A 25,602-nucleotide genomic window follows, 5' to 3' on the forward strand; every position below is an offset into this window, starting at 1 on the left:
GTGCGTCCATCTGACAACAGATCCCCACAGCATCATGGCACACGGCCCAAACCTAGGTCAGCGAGCGGGTTCATCAGAGAACAGATCCCCACAGCATCATGGCACACGGCCCAAACCTAGGTCAGCGAGCGGGTTCATCAGAGAACAGATCCCCACAGCATCATGGCACACGGCCCAAACCTAGGTCAGTGAGCTGGTCCATCAGACAACAGATCCCTAACAGCATCATGGCACACGGCCCAAACCTAGGTCAGCGAGAGGGACCATCAGACAACAGATTCCAACAGCATCATGGCACACGGCCCAAACCTAGGTCAGCGAGCGGGTCCATCAGACAACAGATCCGTGACAGCATCATGGCACATGGCCCAAACCTAGAGTATTTTATAAAGTTTAAAAACCAAGCTTAAAATTAATTTCTTATTTCAGAAAACTGCAAACCAGACAGAAAGTCCGATGCTGAAACCCACCAGAAGAACGAGGCTGTAGAGAAGAATACTAGTAATATTATCATACCGTCAGATGGTTTTCTTCCAAATGTGCAGCAAAAGTTGCAATAAAACTGCATTGTGCAGTGATCCACAGGACTTGCAGAAGGACCTTCTACAGGTCCCAACTCTGCAGGTCCTCGAACAACAGAGTAGAAGATCAAGGAGACTAAGAACCAAGAGTATGTGTCTGGGGTCTGGTCTGAGGCCTGTATTAGGTGAGGGTGTCTCGGGTGTGAATTTATTTAGAGGGTCTGGTTTGGAGTCTGTATCTTTCTAGGGTCTGAATTAGGGGGTCTGACCTTAGTCTGTATTTAGAGCTTCTGGTGTCTGAACTTCGTTTGGAGGTCTGATCTTGGTCTATATTTAGTGTTTCCAGATTCTGAATCTATTTTGGGGAATCTGGAGCCTGTAGGGGTCTAAATTTAATGAGGGGATCTGATCTGATTCCATATTTAGCGTTTCTGGAGGCTACATTTACTTAGACAGTCTGGTGGTCTGGTCTTGGGTCTGAATTAGTTTAGGGTGTCTGGGGTGTGAATTTATTTAGTGGGTCTGGTCTGGAGTCTGTATTAGTTTAGGGTGTCTGGGGTCTGAATTAGGGGATCTAATGTAGGCCTCTATTTAGTGTCTGAACTTATTTAGGAGGTCTGGAGTCTAAATGCATTTAGAGGTTCTGATCTGAGCCTGTATTTAGTAAATCTGGGGTCTGAAGAAGCTGCGCTGGAACCAGGGGTTATTAGTATGGTTTGATTTTGAGTTTGGTACCTAAACCACTTTCAGACACTTCTTCTCTGTCAGCATATAAAGGGGTGTTTACTATGTATACAAAAAGGGAAAGCAGTAGTGGGGAGGGGTGGGAAGGGGCTTAAATATTGGGAACAACCCATAGCCCATGCTCTACTTAATCTTCCATTGTATACAGGTCATGGTAGATCTTAGGTGTCCCATCTATAGTGACTCTACAGATGGGATAACTGATACATTCAGTAGAGGGGCAGGTCTTCTGAGACATCAGATACACTCAGACTGTATCTCTTGTAGTATGATGGTCCCCTCACAGATTTCGAGGTGCTCTAACCTTTTCCTCAGTGTGTTGAGGTCCTGGTTCTAATGCGTTCTTCATGAGATGGATCTCAGAAAAGACTCAGTCATTCATTTCCCTCAATGTAAAGACTTGCCTTCTATATAACAGCTAATCGGACAACACTTCAAAAAAGAGGTTCTGTAGCAGCTAAGGGATATATAATAAGTTATTATCCACCCCTTATTACAGTATATTAATATTAGGTTGTATATTAATATTAGCTGTCATTCAGCTGAGAGCTGCCCCTGATTGGTCCCTGCGCTGAGTCAACCAGAGGCAGCACTCACTCACCCATTCATGAATTCATGAGTGGGTGTGAGTGAGAGCTGCCTCTGATTGGTGAGGCTGTGACCAATCAGAGGCAGTTCATTCAGCAGGCGGGGATTTTAAATCCCCGGCTGCTGAATACTACTCAAAGCAGTTCAGGAGAACTGCCGCTGGCCGCGGCTGAACTCCGGCTGCAGCGGAAAGGTGAGTATGCATTTTTTTTTCATTTTTACACATTTTAGGATGATTTTCTGGTAAGGGCTTATATTTTTAAGCCCTTCCCGAAAATTCATCCCGCGCTCGCCGGCAGCCAATTGCTTTCAATGGAGCCGGCTGTATTGCCGGCTCCATTGAATTCAATGGGCTAACATCGTTCTTCTCTGCCACAGCTGTTACAGCTGTGGCAAAGGAGAACGATCGTTATGCTGACAGTGGGAGTGGGGGGGGGGGTCTCACTCTTGCCACTATTGTGGCTTAATAGTGGGACCTGGGAACTTGAGATGCAGCCCAACATGTAGCCCCTCGCCTGCCCTATCCGTTTCTGTGTTGATCCCATCACTTTCTTGGGTTTTGCAGATTTTCACAAATGAAAACCTTAGCGGAGCACCAGTTATATACAAAAATGCTCGAGTCGCCCATTGACTTCAATGGGGTTCGTTACTCAAAACGAACTCTCGAGCATCACTAAAAGTTCGACTCGAGTAACGAGCACCCGAGCATTTTGGTGCTCGCTCATCTCTAGACTTAACCACTGCAGTGCAAAATGAAGAATCGGAGAGGGAGGAGATCATGAACTGTTCTGCGCTCTGGATGTTATCAGCACACAGACAGCTGTGTACTTACTTCATTGCTTCTAAACTGCCATAGAGCAAGATGGTCAGCAGAAGCATAATAAATAGAGATGAGCGAGCAACAAAATGCTCGGGTGCTCGTTACTCGAGTCGAACTTTTAGTGATGCTCGAGAGTTCGTTTTGAGTAACGAATCCCATTGAAGTCAATGGGTGACTCGAGCATTTTTGTATATGACTGGTGCTCTGCTAAGGTTTTCATTTGTGAAAATCTTAGCAAATCACCAAAGTCATATAAAAAACACAGAAATGGATAGGGCAGGCGAGGAGCAACATGCAGGTCTGCATTTCGGGCTCCGAGGTCTCACTATTAAGCCACAATAGTGGCAAGAGTGAGACCCCCCCACTGTCAGCATAACGATCGTTCTCCTCTGCCACAGCTGTAACAGCTGTGGCAGAGAAGAACGATGTTAGCCCATTGAAAGCAATGGGCTGCCGGCGAGCGCGGGATGAATTTTCGGGAAGGGCTTAAAAATATAAGCCCTTACCTGAAAAAGAAAGATTTTAGTGTAAAAAAGAATAAAAATGCAGGCATCCTCTTCAATGGAGCCGCTGCTGCTGCCGGCGACTCCATTGAAGACAATGGTCCGCTGGCACACCTGAATTCTTTTTCAGGGAAGGGCTTTACATATAAGCCATTCCCTGGAAATGAATTAAAAGTGATTTAAAAAAACAAAAAAAAATAGATACTCACCTCCCTTCAGCTGCTGGGGCACAGCCGCGTCTTCTCCTGCTGTCCCATGCATTGTGGTGCTGAACTGCTGTCATTCAGAGGTCATTCAGAACTGAGCCAATCAGAGGCAACACTCACTCACCCATTCATGAATTCATGAATGGGTGTGAGTGAGATCTGCCTCTGATTGGCTCAGCGCTGAGCCAATCAGGGGCATGTCTGACTCACACCCCCTTCACACCCAATGCAGGCCGGCCGCGCTGAACTCCGTCTGCCGGGACAAGGTGAGTATATATAAATTTTTTTATTTTTACACATTTCTGGATGAATTGCAGGGAAGGGCTTATATATTTAAGCCTGATCCCGCGATCGCCGGCAGTCCATTGCTTTCAATGGAGCCGGCTGTATTGCCGGCTCCTTTGAATTCAATGGTCAGTGCTCGTTTAATCGAGACGAGTACCGCGTGGTGTTCGTCTCGAGTAACGAGCATCTGGAGTACCCTAATACTCGAACGAGCATCAAGCTCGGATGAGTATGCTCGCTCATCTCTAATAATAAACCATGAATGATACCTGTAAAGTGATGCCCCCTCCTGCTTTGTTATAAAGACGGACCTGACTGGCAGTGTTAAATAGTATATATAGTATACTATATAGTAAATATGTGTCGAGACGCTACAAAGGGCTATTGTGACCCACAAAGTGTTATGATGAGCGCTAATTTTATTATTATTCTTTGTGACTGGCAATTAATAGTGATTTGTTTTGTTCGGACGCCGGTGCCTTTGGGCACAATTTGTAGTTGTGAGTGGTGAGGTGTGGCATAATACATGGAGCCAAATATTTTGCTTAATTCGTTGTAAAACCGATATTATTAAATAAGGCGGTGAGATGAGGGGGTTTTCTACATCACATTCAGTGCATAAAAAAATGATACACAAATTGCAACAATGTAGCCACCTGTGTCTAGCTCATCATATACTGGCAGCTTACTCTGGATTTCTTCTCTCCATACTTCTTTGTATTTATGTCTCTTTATTTCTTTATCTCCCTCTCTTCAGATTTACATCTCTCTTATTTTCCCTCTATTCACTGTCACAGCTGTCTCTCCTTCTCAGTTACTCACGGTTTCTCAGATTTTTCTCTTGTTTCTCACTTTCTCTCTCTGTCATGGCTGATCTTTGTCTCTTTTCACTTCTTTCTCCTGCCTGGCATGTTCTTTTCTCCTGTCGGGCACTTCTTCTTCTTCTGGCGCTGTCTTTCTGCCTGGCGCTCCTCCGCCTGGCACCTCTCTTTTCTCACTGCTCTCTTTACTTATTTCTTAACCCCTTAAAGACCAAGCTGTTTTGTACCTTAAGGTCCAGACACTTTTTAGGGATTTTACCCATGTGGCGGTTTTACTGCTCTATTTTTTTTCCTTTAGCTACCAGAATAATTTTTGCTGCGTTTTTTTTCCCGTGACATATAGGACTATTTTTTTATATCTTTTTCACTGACTTTTTTTTCCGTTTTTTAGTTTTATTGGGGGTAAAAAGCTAAAAAAAAATTATTTTTTTAACATTTTGAATTTTTTTTAAAATTATTTTTATATTTACACTAAAATAAAGTATAGGGACGGGTTCCTCTATTTGTTCTGGACATTTTGATATATAGTATGTATGGTTTTGGTTTACAGGGTGCATACGGCGATGGTTTTTGTTGGCGTCTGCTTTGTGTTATTCTCTTTCTTATGTATATATTGTTTTATTCTGTTATTTTGTTTTACTTATGTATATAATTATATTTTTTACTATCTGTGTCCCCCATGACGTCATATAAGACCTCTGGGGAAAATTCACATATTTATTTTTATTTTTTTAATTTGACACTTTCCCACTATAGCTAGGGCATCCATAGCAGCCCCAGTTACAGGGGAAAGCAACCCCTGTGGTGACATTAGTCACCTGCAGAGCTATCCAGGGTCTAAGTCTGACCCTCCAGCTCTGCAGTAGCAGGGAATCCCGGGAGGTCACATGACCCCCCGAGGCTCCCGTAGTGAAAGTACTTGTTACTTTCACTTTCCCCATACAGTGCTGATTGAGCACTGTATATCGGGGAAGCAGAAGGCAGGAAGGGTTAAAAACCCCTCCTGCCTTCTGCTCCGGGTTATCAGCTGTCACTAACAGCTGATAACCCGTTCCTGGAAACTTAAAACACTGCCGTAATTTTACTATCGGCGGTGCTCTAAGCCCAGGACCAGCAGCCGTAAAATTTACTGTGGCTGGTCCTAAACGGATTAAAACTGCCTCCTATTTTTTCTATCTGGTTCAGCTGTATAAGAACTGATTGCTAGGTTACCTGCATCCATTGTGTAAAATGACTCAAATTAACCCCATAGGGCCAGTTATTATATTACTGGTCCCCATAGCTGAACAGTGCTATGTAGTTGTGCCTCTTTTCAGGCCACTACATATGTATAATATTTCAGTTACTTTTGACTTAGTTTGTCTCTTTTTCTTTCAGAGGGATGATGGAAATAAAGTGATCGGAACACAAATCTGAAGCTCCAAGTAGTTCTGCTCACAAAATATAACAAGAACCATAAAGAGGAAAAAAGATTTTATAACTTTACGCAGAAATAAACTGGTTGCACTTATAGCATTAGTGCGCAATTACTACTAGACCTATCGCAACCATCAAAGTACCGCATCCCCATGAGTCCTACTTACTAATTAACACACCTGATGAATGTAGATGTTCTGGGACACAGAAGACGCCTTACAACATACATAACAAACAAAACACATTAAACTGATTGATTTTGACACAAAGGATACAATAGGATTGAAAACGTATCATTTCAATAAAAGCATAAGCTTATATAAAAAAACACATTGTAACTGAGCCCCGATGGACATAGGACTTCTTCGTCCCAGGAGGTCTCGCATCCTGTCAAGAAACCAAACTGATAGTTAAGTATATTTGCTCAATATAGATCCTTTGTTCTTGCAGGGAAACTTGGTTGTCAATAAATGGTTAAAAAAAGAGGGTAACGAAGAAATGTGCCTTTAACCCTTTGCAATCCAATTTTGGATTCAGGATTTCCTAGAAGGCTTTCTCTTTCTGCCATTTTACAATGGCGCCATCTGCTGGCTAGAGCAAGTACTGCAGTATGTGACATGCTGGAGAGGCCCCCGGCAACAGAGCGGCCAGTAATATACAGTAAGAATACCCTGCTGGACGTCTTCTGACATCGGAGCTGTACAGCCTTCAATCAGAATGTCTTTAGACATCAGACAGTGGATTGGAAAGGGGTAAGAGACTCCTGAGGCACGGTCTTAAGGAAGGACCCATATGTGTATTCATAGTGATTTTCAGAGAAAGATTGGCTATAAGTCATCATAGAGGAAAAGCTGGTGTCAGCTGACAGTCATCCAGTCTGGTCTAAAGGCAAGCTGCTTGGTTCACCCAGTGGGTCCACATCCGTAATCCATAACACCTACTATCTCTTCAACCAGGCTTAACAGTCCCGTCATTTTCATCCTTCCATCCATACTTTGGAGATGGCGGGGCTGCCACTGGTCCAGACAATGGGGCAGCAGTTGATATCTCAACCAATATGTTTTAAGACAAAGTTGTGCCTGTCTTTTTCACTTTGCACTGGGGACTAGGAGCTACAGGTTACACCTCTGGATGACTTCCTATTGATATCACACATCCAATAATGATTTTCTTCCTTGACCCTCACATTATTTGCATTGAAATGATGTTAAAATGCATACATTAACCCTTTGCAATCCAATTTGGGATTCAGGGTTTCCTAGGGGGCTTTCTCTCTCTGCCATTATACAATGGCACCATCTGCTGGATAGAGCCAGTACTGCAGTATGAGACATGTTGGAGAGGCCCCTGACAACAGAGCGGCCAGTAATCTACAGTAAGAATAGCCTGCCGGACGTCTTCCGACATCAAAGCTGTACAGCCTTCAATCAGAATGTCTTTAGACGTCAGACAGTGGATTGGAAAGGGTTAAAGGGAACAAAGTTACATTGCTTCAAAGCTCTCGAAACACCTATAATTTCATCAAAAGGAAATGATGTTTCATCAGAATGTCTGCCTGCTACATTGTGACAGACCCTTCAGCTTAGTTCATGAATATCCAACTACAGCTGGAAGCTTCCTTAGAACTACCGATTATTTGGTGAAGACTCTAATATGAAACATCCTACAATCCTTCCAAAGGACATTGAGAAGATGCTGGTCTGGTGGCTGTTTTGGATTTCGGGAGTTGGGGGCCAGATGGGTAAGTTGAGGTATTGTAGGGGTTGTGTAACTGGTTCCCCTCAAGAGGAAGACAAACGCAGAACGGATTAAAGGGCTTGTCTGAGAAAAGACAATGTGGGATAAATGCATGAAAGTAAGCAACTTCCAAAAGAAGTTCTGCTCACTCCTTTAATACCCCACTACTATGGTCCTTCCTTCCGGGCTTTGTTTACCTGGCTGCAGCAGTCCATATACCCACTCTTGCTGTCAATCACTGGTCTCAGCAGTATATAGCCAAGACCCCTGAGGTCAGTGATTGGCTGTAGTGGTCAAGTAGGTACGGGGCACACCACTGCTGCAGCCATGTGTATATCTGTATAGTTATATTTAATAACATAACAACCCCTTTAAGTGCAAGAAATTCAACTTTTCTGAGCGATTGTTGCTCCCCTTCTGCTCTCATGACAATTTGTCATTGCTCGGTGGAACAACTTAGCTGGTCCTCCTTCAGAGGTTCACCCCGATACACCAGTTAAGCCTCTTTAAAGTTCTCCACAACCCCAATCACATCTTTCAACCTCCGATCTAAAGTAGTCCCAATTTTCAAACTTGTTTCTCATTGCTGGGACACCCAGAGATCCTCTATAGAGGAACCCAGCAACCATGGCTCGATTTCCCTGCGGTGCCAGCACAGGGCACATTAAGCCTTACACAGTACCCATTGGAAGCAATGGGCTGTCCTTGTAATGCCAGGACATGGTGGATCCTCTTTGTAGCTGCTCTCCACTCTGGTTAATAGAACCTTTAATAGCTAAGTTTGCTAAAACAGACAACCCCTTTAACCCCATTATGGCCAAGTGTCATAAATGTACGGCAGGCGAACATGGGTGATGTATGGAGTGGGTTCAAGAGGTGAGCCCATGCCATACCTGCAAAGTGACGGCCGTTTCTGATAGCTGTCATCTGTTTGCAATAGCTACAATCGGTGCCAGCTCCAATAGCTGTCTTTAACTGCTTAGATACCACTGTCAGCATTTGCCCCTCAGGCTTCCCATTACTTCCACCCTGCCTGACACAATTTTGGGATGCCAATGGATTCACATGGCAGCTCTGAGCCTAGTGAAGTTCTACCATATATTACAGTCTATTAAGACCTGCCTCTGACAGGGCTTAATAGACTAACATTGAAATCCACAATATACTGCTATACAGCAGTATTGCACTATATTGTAGAAGCAATCAGGTGATCGCAAGTTCAAAAAGTTAAATTAAGTTGAATAAAATTTTTAACATTTAAAAAAAAAATATTACAAGTTAAAAAAACTCTTCTCACATAAAAAAAAATAAAAAAAAACAAACATTTATTATTGCTACTTGCATAAAATTCTGAACTTTTTAAATTATTTATAATTATTTATCCTACATGGAGAACATTGAAGAAAAAAATCCATAATGTCAGAACTGCTTTTTTTTGGACCATCTCCTAAAAAAAAATTAAATATAAAGTAATTAAAAAGTCATAAGTAATCCACAATGGTACCAATAAAAACCCGCAAAAAACAAGCTCTCACAGCCCCATCGACAGAAAGGTTAACCAGTTATAAACTCTATAAAGTTTGGTATTGCTGCATTTGTACTGACCTGCAGAATAAATGTAACATGTCATTTTTGCTGCACCATGGACACTGTAAGGGTATTAGTGTATCTTGACGCCACCAGGAATTCCTGATGCTGATTGGCTGTAAAGGGTGTTGACACCCCCTGATGCTGATTGGCTTCAAAGGGTATCTATGACCAATCAGAGCCTGCTCTCAGCTATTGAATGACAGCTGAGAACTGCCTCTGATTGGTCCCTGTGCTCAGCCAATCAGAGGCAGCACTCACTCACCCATTCATGAATTCATGAATGGGTGAGTGAGAGCTGCCTCTGATTGGCTGAGGGCTGTGACCAATCAGAGGCAGCCCATTCAGCAGGCGGGGATTTTAAATCCCCGCCTGCAGAATACTACAGAAAGCAGCTCAGGAGAATTGCTGGCCGGCCGGGGCTGAACTCCGGCTGCAGCAAAAAGGTGAGTATACTTTTTTAAAAATTATTTTTACACATTTTCAGGATGCTTTTCAGGGAAGGGCTTATATTTTAAGCCCTTCCCCGAAAATTCATACAGCGCTTGCCGGCAGCCCATTGCCGGCAGCCCATTGCTTTCAATGCCGGCTCCATTGAATTTAATGGGCGAACATCGTTCTTCTCTGTTACAGTTGTGGCAGAGGAGAACGATCTTTAGTATATGTTCTCAAAGGGGTCTGCACTGCTGCCGCCGGCCCCATTGCGCGCATCTATAGAACACCGATTTGCACAGAACGCAGATTGGCGCGTTCTGCGAATCGTTGTGTTCTATAATTTATCGCATATCCGCATAAAAAACGGACATGTGCCCACTCCAATTGTGATGCATTGGGTCTATATATCTGCAGATCGCAAGTGCGTCTGCAAATCAGACCGAAAAACGTCCGTGTGACCAAGGCACCTAAGGCAGCAGGGCTGGGAAACATGTATGCACACTCTGCTGCTACGTCCTTTCTCCCTTCACCCTATCGGGAGCTGAGGGTGTGAGAGGGGCGTTTCTTCTGTCAAACCCCTAGCTTCCTGGTGGCGTCAAGCTACACTAATACCCACTGTAAGAACAAAACCCCAAAAAGAAAGGCACAATTGTATTTTTTTTTCTATGTCACCCCACTTAAAATGTTAAAAAGTTATTCAATACATTAAATGGTACTTTATATAGTAGTAATTAAAATACGGCTCATCCTGCAAACAGGCACAGTTATAGCTCTTGAAAGGTGGGAACGAGAAAATGAAATTTTCAGAAATTGCTGGTCTTGAAAGGGTTAAATAGCGTTCATCTGATGATCCGGTTTTCATTATTTTCTATTTTTACACAGATATGAAAGATACATTGTTTGCGTTCCCGATGGAGTCGTTGACTTCATACGTTGAGTTGTCACCGGCACATCATGGTCCATTGGGGGAGGCCACTGTCTGCATGAGATTCCACTCCAATCTGACCCGGGAATATGCCTTATTTTCATTGGCTACTAGAAATAGATACAACGCTTTCCTCCTCTTTTATTATTCGGGTTCGAGAAATCAGTTTCTATTATCGGTCGACAATAAAGACCAGAATTATGAGCTGCAGGGTAATAATTTCACCGAATGGACCAGTATTTGCGCGGCGTGGAGCTCCTCAGCTTGGGTGGTGTGGATCGACGGAAAGGCCTACAAAACAGACGGCTTCCCGGATGTGCAGATCAGCGATGAACTTAGTATCATTATTGGCCAGGAGCAAGATCGTTATAAAGGAGGATTCAACGCATCGGAGTCCTTTGTGGGAGAAGTAACGGATATCAACATGTGGGATAAAGCTCTTACTGAAGAGAATATGATGGATTACTTTGCTGCTAATGAGATGAGCGGAAACATTATTAACTGGAATGCTTTACGTTATACTATCCATGGAGATGTCAAGAAATCTCCTTATGCAGATCCCTACCCTTGTATACCTGTATAATGTATATAGGGTGGCCCCACAGTAATGTAGGCATTATGTCATAATAGTGTTTATTAAAGATACCAGAAGCAAAACGAGTCTCCAACAGAATAAGGTTGTCACCCAAAAATACCAGCCAAGGTAAAAAGGGGTGTGGTCTCCTATTCCACCCCACCCTCCAAAAAAATACACAAATTGTATACCATGATGGACTCAGACACAGCTCATACCTCTAATTAAGGCTGTCACCATATAAAGATTAGATACCATTTCTATACTGTAAGGTCTCCCTCAGACGAGCGTGTGTATGTGCGACATACGTCCACACAATACCGCGCGTCTATTAGAACCATTGGTTCCCTATGATGTGTTCACATGTCCGTGTTTTACAAAGGTGCAAACGCGCATACCTGCAACACATAGGACATGCGTGCACCATAGGTCCGTGCTGTGCGTCAATGTTCCCCGCAAGGAGTCCCCTCGTCACTGAACACTGTGACAGCACTGTCACAGTGTTCAGTGACAAGGGGACTCCCCGTGGGGAGTAAAGAATCCCCTGCCACAGCTGTAGCAGAGGATCGCTAAGCTCTCCCAATGATTTCAATGCGGCTGCTGCTGCCACATTGACAGTAATGGGATGCCGGCACTCCCGCAGTGATTTTCGGGAAAGGGCTTTAAATAAAAGCCCTTCCCTGAAAATCACCCCTAGGTGTAGTAAAAAAATAAATAAAAAAAATACACTCACCTGTCTGCCGCTGCCGGGGCTCAGGTGTGTCTAGCCACTTGTTCTCCTTGCACTGTAAGGAATTTCTTTCAGCAGACGGGGATGTATTCATTGAATTCAATGAATTGGTTGCCCCATTGAAAGCAATGGGCATGCAGCTTCATTTACACGTGTTTTGGCCGGTGCGTGGATGCACGGATTTGCGCGTACCTACACACGTGCAAATGCACGCTCATGTGAACGAGGCCTGATAGTGATTTTAGTGCAGATACCTCCCATGACCACTCTGACTATATGTCTGAATGTCTTCTCTGACTATAGTTGCCTACTTTTGCTATTCTTCTCTATCTCGGTCTAGATCACCATGAAGAGTTCTTCCAGCTACGGCTCATTTTTGCACACTCTCCTCATCCTGCTGCTACCCTCAAACCCTCTCTCAGTGCCTCCTTATAGTACTAGTGACCTCTCTGCGGCCCCACAAAGTAATAGTGAGCCCTCTGCGGCCCCACAAAGTAATAGTGAGCCCTCTGCGGCCCCACAAAGTAATAGTGCCCCCATTTGTGACCACATTTATGGATTGTTTCCCGCTCCCAGCAGAAAGACCCACTCACACTATCACCCAGAACCACAGCTGCCAGACACTTCAGGGAGCCTTGAGATATAACTCAGACACACCTCTGTAATCAGCCCTATCTTGGAGTTGTTGCTCCTCGTCAGAAATCAGGTTGGTGGTAGCTTTTTACCCCTCAGGGTGCTAATTCTCCTTTCTAAGCAATGGTTCAAGGCTATTACAGAGCTGAACATTGCTTTACAGGGTATCTACCTATAGGGGGCACTAAAGAGGAAGTATTGTGCATATAGTACTTTTTCCCAGGAAGCATTGCTGTATTGACTATATTACCCGAAAGGAGCCCAAAAATTCTTTATCCTTTTAAAGGGATTTGCCAACTTCTACCTATTCTGAAGCCTTGATCAATGGCGCTTATCATTGGGATATTGCGCTAACCTTCACTACCTTTCTGGGCCACTGCATTGTGTACGGTGCTGTATGTTTCCAGCAACACCTCAGCTCCATACGGTCAACCAATCAGTTGACTGTCAGAGGTTCCAGGTGTTGGATGCCATGATTAACTATTGATGACCTATCCTGAGCACATTAACAGCAATTATTTTTGGGGTTTCTTATCTAAGACACTTTTTTTGGTTTTAACAGACTTCATTGTACTCATTTTTTAGCAACTGCAGACATTTCCCAGTGGCCCTTTCCAACCCACTGTCTGACGTCTAAAGACATTCTGATTGAAAACTGTAAAGCTTCCGATGTCGAAAGACGTCCGGCAGGGTAGTCTTACTGTATATTACTGGCCGGTCTGTTGTTCCATACCGCAGTACTGGCTCTAGCCAGCAGGTGGCGCCATTGTATAATGGCAGAAAGAGAAAAGCCCTAGAAGACCCTGAATCCAAAATTTGATTGCAAAGGGTTAATGAGATCGGGGAATTTCCACATTGTGCGATCATGTGTGTCTGTCATAGGATCACCCAATGCGGAAGTTAGCGGGGGACAGCAAGCAACAAGGGAGGTGAGTATGTACTGTTTTAATTTTATTACATACAAGGCAACGGAAGGGCATTATTTCATAAAGGGGGCATTACTTCTAATTGGGGATGAACAGGGCATTATTGTTGAAAGGGGACAAAAGCGCCATTATTTATAAAATGTGGTGGATGAGGACAAAAGGGGCATTTTTATTGAGTGGGGGCAAACGAGGTTATTATTACTGAGAGCGGAATTACAGAAAGCTTTACTAAGTGGGGGCACTTTTATTGTGTGAGGGTGACAAGATGCCTGAGTGTCAAATTCTGTGGAGACAGGTTATAGCTGGGAGAAGTTATCATGGCAGTCTGGGCCGGTTGCAGAAGGACAGGGAGAGTAAACAACTCCAGTCAGGGAGAACTTCAGAATTACACTACTGTGGGAGGCATTCTGTGTATGAAGCACAAGGCGGCTGAAAATTATTAAAACTGACAGTATTGTCCATATGTACAGTATAAGGGCCCTTCACACGGGCGCATGTGATGCTTCAGCGCAATGAACGATGCCTGCGCATTGTACTGTACGCTTTGCGCCTGTTCATATGTGCCCAACACCCCCCCCCCCCCCCCCACTGTGATTTAAAGGCTATTCAGCCTAATAAAGTCCAGATGTGTTCTATTCCCCACAGTTTTGCGCTGTATTTTACGCATCCTTTTGCGCATTGTGTGCGCTTGTGCACCTCCCATAGACTTCTATGGGGACTTTTGGTGCACAAATGCACAAAAAAAGGGCAAGTTCTATACTTTTAGCCCATGTGCATGCAAGAAAATGAAGTGTGCATAAACCCATTGTAATCAATACTTTCTCTTCTCTGCGCACATTTTTGTGTGCACTTAATTAACTTTTCTAGGATATGAACAATAGGGCCCTTTTCCATGGGCCAATAAATGGCTGAGATTGCTGGATCCAGCGGGCATCATCGATTATAATTGTCAGTGTAATTGCATGCCCCGCCTGAACGGCGAGTGAGAATTCATTTGCTGGGACAACCTGTTGGGCATCAGCACCTGAGATGTCATGCCATGGGAGAAGACCCTTAGACTCTTGCCCATGCATGTGTGCTGGGGAAACTGAGGAAAACATGAATAGAAGAACTGAATGCCAACACTACATAACAGCGAGAGATGGAGTGGGGGCGCCAAAGGGCAATTTCCTACAGGGCACCATGCGGCCTAGGACCGGTCCTAAACAGCTGGAGGCCCCTAATGCTTTCAGGTGACTTAGATATTATGGCCGCTAATTTAGGGAGTTGTCCAGTTATACAGATCTTGCCTTCTCGGAGCGCACAGGTGGTATACAGCTAAGCGCTCTGAGTAGGGTATACAGAAGACAAGCGGGGCCGTTTGTCTTCTGCCTACGGGTGACTACCCACTACAGTTCTTTTTCACTGCAAAATTCGCAGCGGGTTTTTTTCCGCAGGGGCCTATGGGACTTGTTAATGTTAAAATCGCGCAAAATCGCGATTTCGCGGTAAATTGCGATTTTGCGTGATCGCGATTTTAACATTAACAAGTCCCATAGGCCCCTGCGGAAAAAAAAACGCTGCGAATTTTGCAGTGAAAAAGAACTGTAGTGGGTAGTCACCCTACAGCTGGTGTCTTCTAGGAGCGCTCAGCTGGTATACAGCTGAGCACTCCGAGTGGGGTATGCAGAAGACAAGCGGGACCACTATTTTCTGCATCCAGCTGTTGTCTTTTCGGAGGGCACAGCTGCTATACTGCTGAGCGCTCCGAGCGGGGTATTCAGAACACAGCTGGAGCGCTGTCTTCTTCATACCCTGACTGTGTTCTTCGAACGGGATACCAGCTGAAATAGTAGCATCAGCAGTATCCTGCTGAGAACTCAGCGCACGGCCCTGATAAGACTCATGGTTGAACAACGATGACTGACTCTTCAACGAAAACTGCACAATGTCCATGCAGCTAGACCTAACAATTCTTGCTCAAAAGACGACTTTGAGCGATTTTTGAGCGTGAATCGTTGGGTCTAAATGGGCCTTAAGATCCTCTTGTAGCCATCTACTTCATAACAAGTCTTCAATAAAGTCTGATCTTCCCGCGTGCTGGGGTTTACCAGGACCTCCATTGCTGGGATTAAGAGCAATAAGCTGTATTATACATTTTTGTTATTCTTAGAAGGCCAGTAGATCAGCAGGTTCTGCTGCCCAGGACCACTGCTGATCAGTTGTTCCTCAGGCGCTCATGCACTGGTCTCACAACCCACACTGGCCGTGCATGGAGCACGTTCGGTTTCCGAGCCCTCGCCATATTGACCTGATGTGCCTTGGATGTAACTATATGTCCTGGGGCGTAAAGGGGTTAATAAAAGGTGCCCTTGACTGGATTTGAACCCAGGTCTCCAGCAGTGGAAGGCAGCAATGCTAACAGTGCTGTAGATGAATGACTGCCTGTTTACACGGGCCGATCGTTAGTCGCTCAGTCATGGGCAGCAGATTCCCGCAATCCAGAGAGGGTCTGAGCAATAATCTTTCCATATAAAAGGACCCCAAGTCCCGGATCCTACTATCTCTTCAGTCACGCTAAACAGTCCCATTGTTTTCATTCTCTTCTCCACACTTTGGGATGGTGGTGCCGCCATGGGTCTAGACGAGATGGCGGCAGCAGCTCATACCAATATATTTTGGGACAGAGTAGTGCCTGGTAACTGGTCTTGTCCTGTGGACTCGGAGCTACAACTCACATCTCCTAATGAGCTTCTATTGATATCACGCACCCAATAATAATTTCCTTCTGTGACCATGAAGCTACCTGAGACTGCCACGTCTGGCGGCAGACTGCAGGTACTAAGAGGGGCGGCGGGTTGCTATTTATTAGGCTGGTAAAAAATTATTGCCACCTGTGAGCCCTACAAGTAGCAATATGGCAAGCATTTCACTCCGCTGACCTGTAACCCAGGGCCGGCAGGGGCCACCGCTGATGTGGTCAGAGCGTGACCCCTGATCTCTTCTCTTCTGATCCGGGGAAGAGGTCAGCGGTCACACTCTGGTCACAGCAGCGCTGTTGTCGGACCGAAACTACAGAGAAAGTGACTTAAATGCTTGTTGGGTTGCCGCCTGCCTGGGGATCACAATTACTACTGGGCCCACTAACAGGGGGCATATTACTACTGGACTACTAACTGGGGTCACTAATACTACTAGGGCCATTATGGGGGAAACTATTACTACAGGTTCCACTATTACTAGTAGAGCCACTAACAGAGTCACTATTACTACTGGAGCCACCATGGGGGACACTATTACAACTGGGACCACTAATGGGGGCACTAATACTACTATGTCCATTATGGGGGGGGGGGGCACTATTACTACAGGTTCCACTATTACTAGTAGAGCCACTAACAGAGTCACTATTACTACTGGAGCCACCATGGGGGACACTATTACAACTGCGACCACTAATGGGGACACTATTATTACTGAGACCACAATGGGGAACACTGTTACTACTGGGGCTTCTAACAGGGGCACTATTACTAATGGGTCCACTATCTGTGTCGCTGTTACTACTCGAGTCACCATGGGGAATACTATGACAACCGAGACCACAGACTGGGGCACTATTACTAATGGAGCCACTAAGGGGGACACTGTTACTACTGGAATCACTGTGGAGGTCACTATTACTGCTATGAACACTAATGGGGATACTATTACTACTGAGGCCACTATGGGGAACATTGGGGCTTCTAACGGGGGCACTATGACTAATGGCACCACTATCTGTGTCCCTATTACTATGGGGCCACTATCAGGGGCACTATTACTATTCGTACCACTAAGGGGTATATTTACTATTGGGGTCTCTTCTGGGGGCACTGTTAATTTGTAACTTCAGACGAGTCTCGATGGTTTATATTGGTGTTGGCTATTTTGTGTATTGGTATAAGATTAGTGTGTTTTTTGCATGGCTGGGGAGAAGCCCGTTTCGAACCTAGTCTCAGGCAGCGTTGAGGCTCGGGGCGCCCCTGTCCGCACCCCTCACATTAATTGTACCTGAATTTTGTAAAGATGGATATATTAAAGGCAACTCAGTCACATTGTTCCTCTTTTTATTTCGAGTCTCTTGACACACTGTAACTTTATCTAGAGGAAATGAGGTTTCATCAGAATGTCCGCCTGGTACGTTGTGACAGACCCTTCAGCTTCAGCCTGGTTGATGAACATTCCAGCCGAGGGCAGCTGGAAGTGATCGTGGGACCGTAATTGGTACAGACTTCATTACGAAATATTGTGAAATCCTTCCCGAGGACACTGAGAAGATGCTGCTCTGGTGGCTTATGGGGATTTCGGGAGTCTTAGGGCAGAGAGGTAAGTTGGGATATTGCAGAGGTTGTGTAACTTGAGTGATTCCCTTAAGATGAAGATAATTGCAGACCTGATTAACTCCTTAGTGACCAATCCTGTTTGCGCCCTAATGATCAGGCCAAACTTCGGGAATCTGACATGTGTCACATTAACATGGAATAACTCCGTAAAGGTTTTGAATATCAGAGTGATTCTGATTTAGGCGGTAAAAATAGACGAAAGGATTTGTGTATATTTATTAGAAGCGTCAAAATTGGGAAAATTTGAACAAATCGTCATTTTTCACATTTTCAACTGCAATATCTCAAATATGTGCAAACATAATGTAGAATTTTTGCTAAGATATTTATTTCCATCTGTTCACTTTATTCTGGAAGCACATTGGAAAAACTTTTGGTTTTTTTAACCATTTAGGAGACGTACAAATTTAACATTGATTATTGACATTTTGAGGAACACTTTGTTTTCCGGCACCAAGCCAAGATTACAAAGACTCATGGGTGTCAGACTGATAGATACGCCCACACATGACCCCATTTTAAAAACTATACCCCTTAGTGTATTCACTGAGGGGTCAGGAAGATTTTGACCATGCAGTCTCTTTTCAGGAATTAATGCAATTTAGAGGAGAAAAAATAAAATTTCACATTTTTGCAAATATGTCATTTTAAAGACACGTTTTGTTTCTATAGTGCACATGAAAATGAGGATTTACACCCCAAAATGGATCCCCCTGTTTTTCCTGTGTTCAGAAACATACGTATTGTGGCCCTAATCTTATGTCTGGATGCACAGCGGGACCCAAACCGAAAGGAGTAGCCAGTGGCTTTCAGATCAGACATTTTGCTTGAAGGTGATTTAGGCCCCATTGCCCACTTGTAGAGCCCTTGAGCAGACAAAACAATGGAGAACCCCCACAAATGACCCCATTTTAAAAACTAGACACCTTAATAAATTCATCTAGGGGTGTGCTGCGTAGTTTTTAAATGAATCAAAGCAAATCAGGAAGGAAATAATTAATATTTTTTTTGGCAATTGTGTTATTTTAAAAATAGTTTTTTCTGTACAGCACACATAGGAATGAGGACTTTCACCCTGAAATGGATCCCTTCATTTGTCCAGTGTTCAGAGACATATGCATTGTGGCCCTAATCTGTCTGGCTGCACAACGGGGGCCAAATCGAACAGAGAATCAAACTTAAACTGTCTTTTAATTGTTACATGATCGTCATTATCTATTGGATAATGGCAATCATGTGACCGGCGATTGCTCACTGCTCCAAGCTCTTAGTTACATTTGGTAGCCAGGAGCAAGGAGATTTTAAATTTCACAGGCCCTTCCCAGCTTTCACGCTTGTGTCCGCCATTTTGGTGACGGCACATACGCGAAAGCTGGGGAAAGGTTCACAAATAAGGATCCCATCAGAGGACATTGACGGAGGTCTTAGGTAAGTAATTTCACCTCCCCTCATGGATCGGATCCGTGACGAGAGGTGAAACTTTAGCTTTTTTTTACTTTTACGTGATCGCCGTTATCCATTGGATAACGGCAATCACATGACCAAAAACTGCATACTGTGGCCCCCTGTATAATCTCCAGGCTCTTGGCTACGTTTAGTAGCCAGGTGCGGGGAGATTTTAAATTACTCTGGCAATCTGCGGCTTTTGCGCATGTGTCCGCCACTTTGGCAACGGGTCTGTGCACAGAAGCCGAGGTAAGCCAGGGATTATTTTTAGGAAGTCAATTTTTTTCTGCACAAGTGGGCAATGGGGCCGGGAATATATTCAGTTGTGCTCTGAAATCCAACGGGCAGTCCCTCCATTATTGGCCTTGCCATGTGTCCTGTAATCAGATTGGGGCCACAATGGGTATATTTCTGAACATGGGACAAACGGGGGGATCCATTTTGGGATGAAAGTTTTCATTCATGTGTGTGCTGTACAAAAAGAACTGTTTAAATTGACACAATTGCCAAAAAAAATTAAAATTGTATTTTCTGCTTTACATAGATTCATTCAAAAACTGTGTGATCAAAATGCACAGTACACCCCTAGATGAATTCATTGAGGGGTCTAGTTTTCAATATAGGGTCATTTGTAGGGGTTCTCCATCGTTTTGGCTGCTCAAGGGCTCTACAATTGGGTAATGGGGCCTAAAACGCCTCCATGCAAAATGTCTGTTCTGAAAGCCACCGGCTGCTCCTTTCGGTTTGGGCCCTGTTGTGCATCCAGACATAAGATTAGGGCCACAGTGGGTGTGTTTCTGACCACAGGACAAACAGAGGTGTCCATTTTGGGGTGCAAATCCTCATTTTCATGTACACTCTAAAAAAAAACAACTGCCTTTAAAATGACATTTATGTAGAAATCTGAAATTTTATTTTTTCTCCTCTAAATTGCATTCATTCCTGAAAAGAAACTGTGGGGTCAAAATACCCCTGACCCCTTCAGTGAGTACATTAAGGGGTGTAGTTTATAAAATGGAGTCATTTGTGGGGGCATCTCTCATTCTGATGTCTATGAACCTTTACAATCTTGGCTTGGTGCAGGAAAACAAAGTGTTCCTCAAAAAGCAGACAATCAATGTTAAATTTGTATGTCTCCTAAATGGTTAAAAAAACTAAAGTTTTTCAAATGTGCATCCAGAATAAAGTAAACGGGTGGAAATATATATCTTATCAAAAATTTGTTCAGTATGTTTGCACATATTTGAGATATTACAGTTGAAAATGTGAAAAAATGACAATTTTTAAAAACTGTTCCCAATTTTGGTGCTTTTTTAACAAATATATACAAATTCTATTGGTCTATTTTTACCCCCTAAATGAAGTACAACATGTGGCGAAAAAACAATGTCAGAATCACTGGGATATGCAGAACCTTTACGGAGTTATTCCATGTTAAAGTGACAATGTCAGATTTGCAAAATTTGGTCAGGTCCTTTAGGCGCCAACAGGCTTGGTCACTAAGGGGTTAAATAACATTCATAGTATGCTTTTCTCATTTTCTTTCCTTACACAGATATGAAGGATAAATTGCTTGCTTTCCCAAAGGAGTCATCAACTTCCTACGTTGAGCTATTATCGGACCTTTTAGGCCCATTTGGGGAGGCGGCTGTCTGCCTGAGATTTCGCTCTAATCTGACCCGGGGATACTCCTTATTCTCCTTGTCTACTAGGGATGGACACAACACTTTCCTCCTCTATTATTACCCGGGGACCAGGAACCAGATACAACTATGGGTCGATCATACGTACCAGGATTATAAGTTGCATGGCAATGACTTCACCCAATGGACAAGCATCTGCGCGTCATGGAGCTCTTCCGTCTGGGCGGTGTGGATCGACGGAACGCCTTACAAGGAGGATGGGGTACCGAATGTGAAGATCAGCGGGGTCCCCGTTATCATCATTGGTCAGAAGCAAACCAGTCATGGTGGAGGCTTCAAGGCATCGGAGTCCTTTGTGGGGGAAATAACGGATATCAACATGTGGGATAAAGCTCTGACTGATGAGAATATGATGGATTACTTTGCCGCTAATGAGATGAGCGGTAATGTCATTAACTGGAATGCCTTAAATTATAATCTTATTGGAGAGGTCAAGAAACGTCCTTATGTAGATCCCTACCCTTGTGTACCGCTATAATGTATAGAAGGTCATTCCACGGTAATGTATAGCATTGCCTATCAATGTGTAATCCAAAACTACTCTCCTCCTGAGGGAAGAACACCGGGGCTTATTGACTACTCAAAATAAGGGAGCCGCGCCAAAAACTGTATTACATGCTTTGCACCATATTTACTATGTGTTTTAACCCTTTACAATCCAATTTTAGAGTCAGGGTTTCCCAGGGGGGCTTTCTCTTTCTATCATTATACAATGGCGCTATCTGCTGGCTAGAGCCAGTACTGCAGGGTGGCCGGTAATATACAGTAAGAATACCCTGCGGGACGTCTTCCGACATCGGAGCTGTATGGCCTTCAATCAGAATGTCTGAAGACGTCAGACAGTGGATTGGAAAGGGTTAAAGGGGTTGTTCCAGAATTACATGTCACCAGCTATCAACAGCATAGGGGTTACTTGCTGAGCAGTAGGGGTCTCATCTCTGAGATCTTAAGAACGAGGGTCCTTTGTCCCCTGTCCTCCTTACTGTACAGTGAGGAGGAGATTCAATGAAATGCTGGACCCTGGTGCTCCATTCACTCTCACTGGGACTGCTGGGATACCTGAGTGGCGCTCACTTGATTATTTCCGTCAGCCCAATTGAAATGAATGGAGGTGTTGACCGAGCATGCTGATGTCACTGCAGGAGAGCGCCGACCTGCTGGAAGGGAATGGGGGTCTTCTTCTGCAGATTGGCAGGGGTCTCAGTGGTGAGACACTCCCCCGATCGGCAAGCTATCCTCTATCCCATGCATATAGGATTACTTGAAAGTCTGCTACAACCCCTATAAATCAATGCATGGCACTTTAAAGAGCTTCGAAACATGACCCAGACACCCCTCTGTAATCAGTCCCTTCTGAGTAGGGTTTGGGTCAGCTGTGACAATAGCGCCTCTCGGTGGCTAATAATTCTCCTTTCAGAGCAATGTTTCAAGACTTTTTTAAAGAGCTAGACATTGTGATATCCAGCTATAGGGGGCGCTAGAGAGACATTATTATGCATGTAGTACTTTTTACCCAGCTTTCAGCTATTAATCACCTATCCTGAGGCCCTGATCCCTACGGCCATAGTACTAACCTTCACATGAGTGGGAACTTTGCCAGTAATACCATTGCGGGCCACTGCAGTGTGTACGGAGCTGTATGTTTCCAGCAACACCTCGGCTCCATACAGTCAACCAATCGGCTCATCACTGGGGATTCTTTGCATTGGACCCCACGACCAATGGGTCATCAATAATTCAGAGGTGGAGAAAGCTCTTAAGGATGTTCCTTCTTTCTTTTCCTTGTCACATTCCATCAGCAGCTTTTGCTTTTATTCTACGGGTCGTTCTGATTAAGGTGCCACCAAACATGGAGCTTTTTGGTATCTGCATATGCAATGTAAGGGCTCACACCCACTAGCGATATTTTTCGGGGACCGCGGGGATGAAGGAATCCTCTGCCACAGGTGTCACAGGTATGGAAGAAGTCCAGGATGCTATCCCATTGCTTTCAATGGGGTTGGCGCTGCTGCCGGCCACATTAAAAGCAGTGGGTTGTAGGCAACCACTGCAGCATGATTTTCGGGGTAGAGCTTGAAATGATAAGCCCTTCCCTGAAAATCATCCGTAACCAGTGAAGAAAAGAAAAAAAAATAGATATACTCACCTCTCTGCCGCATCCTCCGGTGGCTCCCCGGCAACGCTGTCAAGCTCTTTCAGCAGACGGGGACTTTTAAATCCCACCTGAAAGGGCTGTGCTGATTGGCTGAGCGCTCAGCCAATTACAGGCAGCACTCAGCCATTCATTGATTGATATACTCCCTATGCTTTCAATGCTGCTGTCGGCCCCATTAAAAGCATTTTGCCCATGTGTCTAAGCCCTGATTTTGTGCGTATGCATGTTTTCTGCATATTTGCGTACGCCCATGGATTTCAATGGGCTTCTAGGGTGCCTAATACATGCCGCGTATCTCTTCATGTGATCGCACGTCAAACAATATGTCAAAAAGTGAACCAACCCACTGAAATCAATGCGTATGACATAAATTGCGCACGTGATACACAATGTATTTTTGCTGAGGTGATTGAGCCCTTACTTTGGACACTTTTTTGTTCTGGTTACCTTAATTATTTTTCTTTGCTCACTAGGACCCTAACCCTACAATCACTTTTACAATTTACTGTACTGCAGCCGTATTGCAGTGTATTATGCCTGTCAGTGCTACAAACATGACTGCAGATCTGTTCCACTCTCAATTGACTTGGGTATAGTATAACTCCTATTTACTTGGGTTGTCCAGTTGTGAACTATTGATGACTTTTACCCTGGACAGGTCATCAGTAGTACATCGGTGGGGGGCTGTCTTCTGGAATCCTCACTAATCAGCTGTTCCTCCAGGAAGCAGACAGCTCTGCTTGCTCTGCAGTGGCCATGGTTGGTATTACAAGACATTCACTTCAATGAGAACTTCACTAGAATCCCCACTAATTAGCTGTTCTGTGCACTGATGTGCTCCTGCTCTCTGCTGATTTCTGCAGTAAGCACACAGCTCCGCTTCCTCTGCAGTGGCCAGGGCTGGTACTACAAGACATTCATTTCAATGGGAACTTCACCAATAATACCAAGTCTGGCAGACCTTCACTTGATGGGGACTTGGCTGCAATATCAGACACAGCTTAGATCAAGGCTTGATTAGGCGATGGCTCTAATGGGAGAAATCCTGGCAGACCAGTTGATGCAGTATAACGATCCGCGCCACCAAACTATGTTATCAATGGGTTAACTCACCTGGTGCATAGTCCAAAAAGAATCAGCTGTCATGCCATGTCGCTCTGACATAATCCATGAGCGTCTCATGACCCGATGAATGGTATAGCGCATGCGTACGTCAAACTGAGCGCACTATACGTATCTTGTATTAGAGGTTACGCCAACGGCGCATCTCTCCGTTTGCGCAGGCGTATTTGACCTCAATCCCCGCAAGGAAGGACTTTATCGCAAACTCTCACATTTCATACTCACTGTTGTGATAGCTTTGTACTCTCAAGTTGGTCTATGATTCTCGTGCCCGGAGTTTCGCAAGCGAGGATGTACGTATGTGCTCTACTGGGGTTATTGTCATGTCTTTGTGTAAAGTGACGTGAAACGCTGTGTTTCATATAGCCTGTGCTTAGGTTAAATTTATGCTGATTTAATCTTGAGCTCAGTGTATTGGTGGTGCGTCCGATATATTGCAGTCCGCATTCTATTAAATATACAATAAACTAGCTGATATACCCGGCCGGCCTGTGTAATATATATATATATATATATACTAGCTGATATACCCGGCTTCGCCCGAGTTATATATATATACTAGCTGATATACCCGGCCGGCCTGTGTAATATATATATATATACTAGCTGATATACCCGGCCGGCCTGTGTAATATATATATATAGACTAGCTGATATACCCGGCCGGCCTGTGTAATATATATATATACACTAGCTGATATACCCGGCTTCGCCCGAGTTAATTTGGTACTGGTGTTTATCTGGTGTTCACACGGAAAATCTTATGAAGTCATGGTTACTTTAGAGATACCGGAAAAACAGATGTTCACCATTTTGCATAGTTCTCTGCGTTACCCAGGAAACACCACGGGAGGTAACCATGCGACGTTTCCTTTATATAAAATGACATCAGGAAGTGAGAGAATTAGAGATTCCATACGTAAAATTTGGACGCTAATTCTTTTGCGCATAGAATTGAATAATCGAGTTGGGACCTATTAACTTTTCCTATTTATGACATAATTAATGCCCGTGCCAAATTTCACATTTCTATGACACCGGAAAGTGAGAAAATTACATTCCGTACGTAAAATTTGGACGCTAGTTCTTTTGCGCTTAGAATTGAATAATGGAGTTGGGACCCATTAGCTTTTCCTATTTATGACATAATCAATGCTCGTACCAAATTTCATGTTTCTATGTGAGAAAATTACATTCCGTACGTAAAATTTGGACGCTAATCAGTCAGTGAGTGAGTCAGTGAGGGCTTTTGTCTTCTATATATATATAAAGACAAAAGATCTCACTGATTCACTGACTCACTGACTGACTCGCCAAAAGTTCTCCAACTTCTCGATATCATAGAAACATGAATTTTGGCA

The 25,602-nt window shown here is 44.2% G+C and overlaps 2 protein-coding genes across 2 annotated transcripts; both read left to right on the forward strand.

The window, feature by feature from the left end:
- Nucleotides 1-7,457: 7,457 nt before the first annotated feature.
- LOC136631670 (C-reactive protein-like) lies at nucleotides 7,458-11,242 on the forward strand. The gene is made up of 2 exons (XM_066605959.1): nucleotides 7,458-7,645; nucleotides 10,546-11,242. The coding sequence occupies exons 1-2, from the start codon at nucleotides 7,558-7,560 to the stop codon at nucleotides 11,169-11,171; spliced, it is 714 nt and encodes a 237-aa protein (XP_066462056.1). The 5' UTR covers nucleotides 7,458-7,557; the 3' UTR covers nucleotides 11,172-11,242.
- Nucleotides 11,243-17,675: 6,433 nt separating this feature from the next.
- On the forward strand, nucleotides 17,676-24,729 carry LOC136631671 (serum amyloid P-component-like). The gene is made up of 2 exons (XM_066605960.1): nucleotides 17,676-17,798; nucleotides 20,817-24,729. Exons 1-2 carry the CDS (start codon nucleotides 17,750-17,752, stop codon nucleotides 21,440-21,442), a joined length of 675 nt encoding a protein of 224 aa, XP_066462057.1. The 5' UTR covers nucleotides 17,676-17,749; the 3' UTR covers nucleotides 21,443-24,729.
- The last annotated feature ends 873 nt before the right edge of the window (nucleotides 24,730-25,602 follow it).

Source organism: Eleutherodactylus coqui, chromosome 6, assembly GCF_035609145.1.
Source record: "Eleutherodactylus coqui strain aEleCoq1 chromosome 6, aEleCoq1.hap1, whole genome shotgun sequence".
NCBI lineage: Eukaryota > Metazoa > Chordata > Amphibia > Anura > Eleutherodactylidae > Eleutherodactylus > Eleutherodactylus coqui.

Bases quoted from the DNA above. Each gene is read 5' to 3' on its own strand.
- LOC136631670 (XM_066605959.1), top strand. From the start codon at position 7,558: ATGAAACATCCTACAATCCTTCCAAAGGACATTGAGAAGATGCTGGTC. The intron at 7,646-10,545 runs GTAAGTTGAGGT...ATTTTTACACAG, and splicing joins GGGAGTTGGGGGCCAGATGG to ATATGAAAGATACATTGTTT.
- LOC136631671 (XM_066605960.1), top strand. From the start codon at position 17,750: ATGCTGCTCTGGTGGCTTATGGGGATTTCGGGAGTCTTAGGGCAGAGA. The intron at 17,799-20,816 runs GTAAGTTGGGAT...TTCCTTACACAG, and splicing joins GGGAGTCTTAGGGCAGAGAG to ATATGAAGGATAAATTGCTT.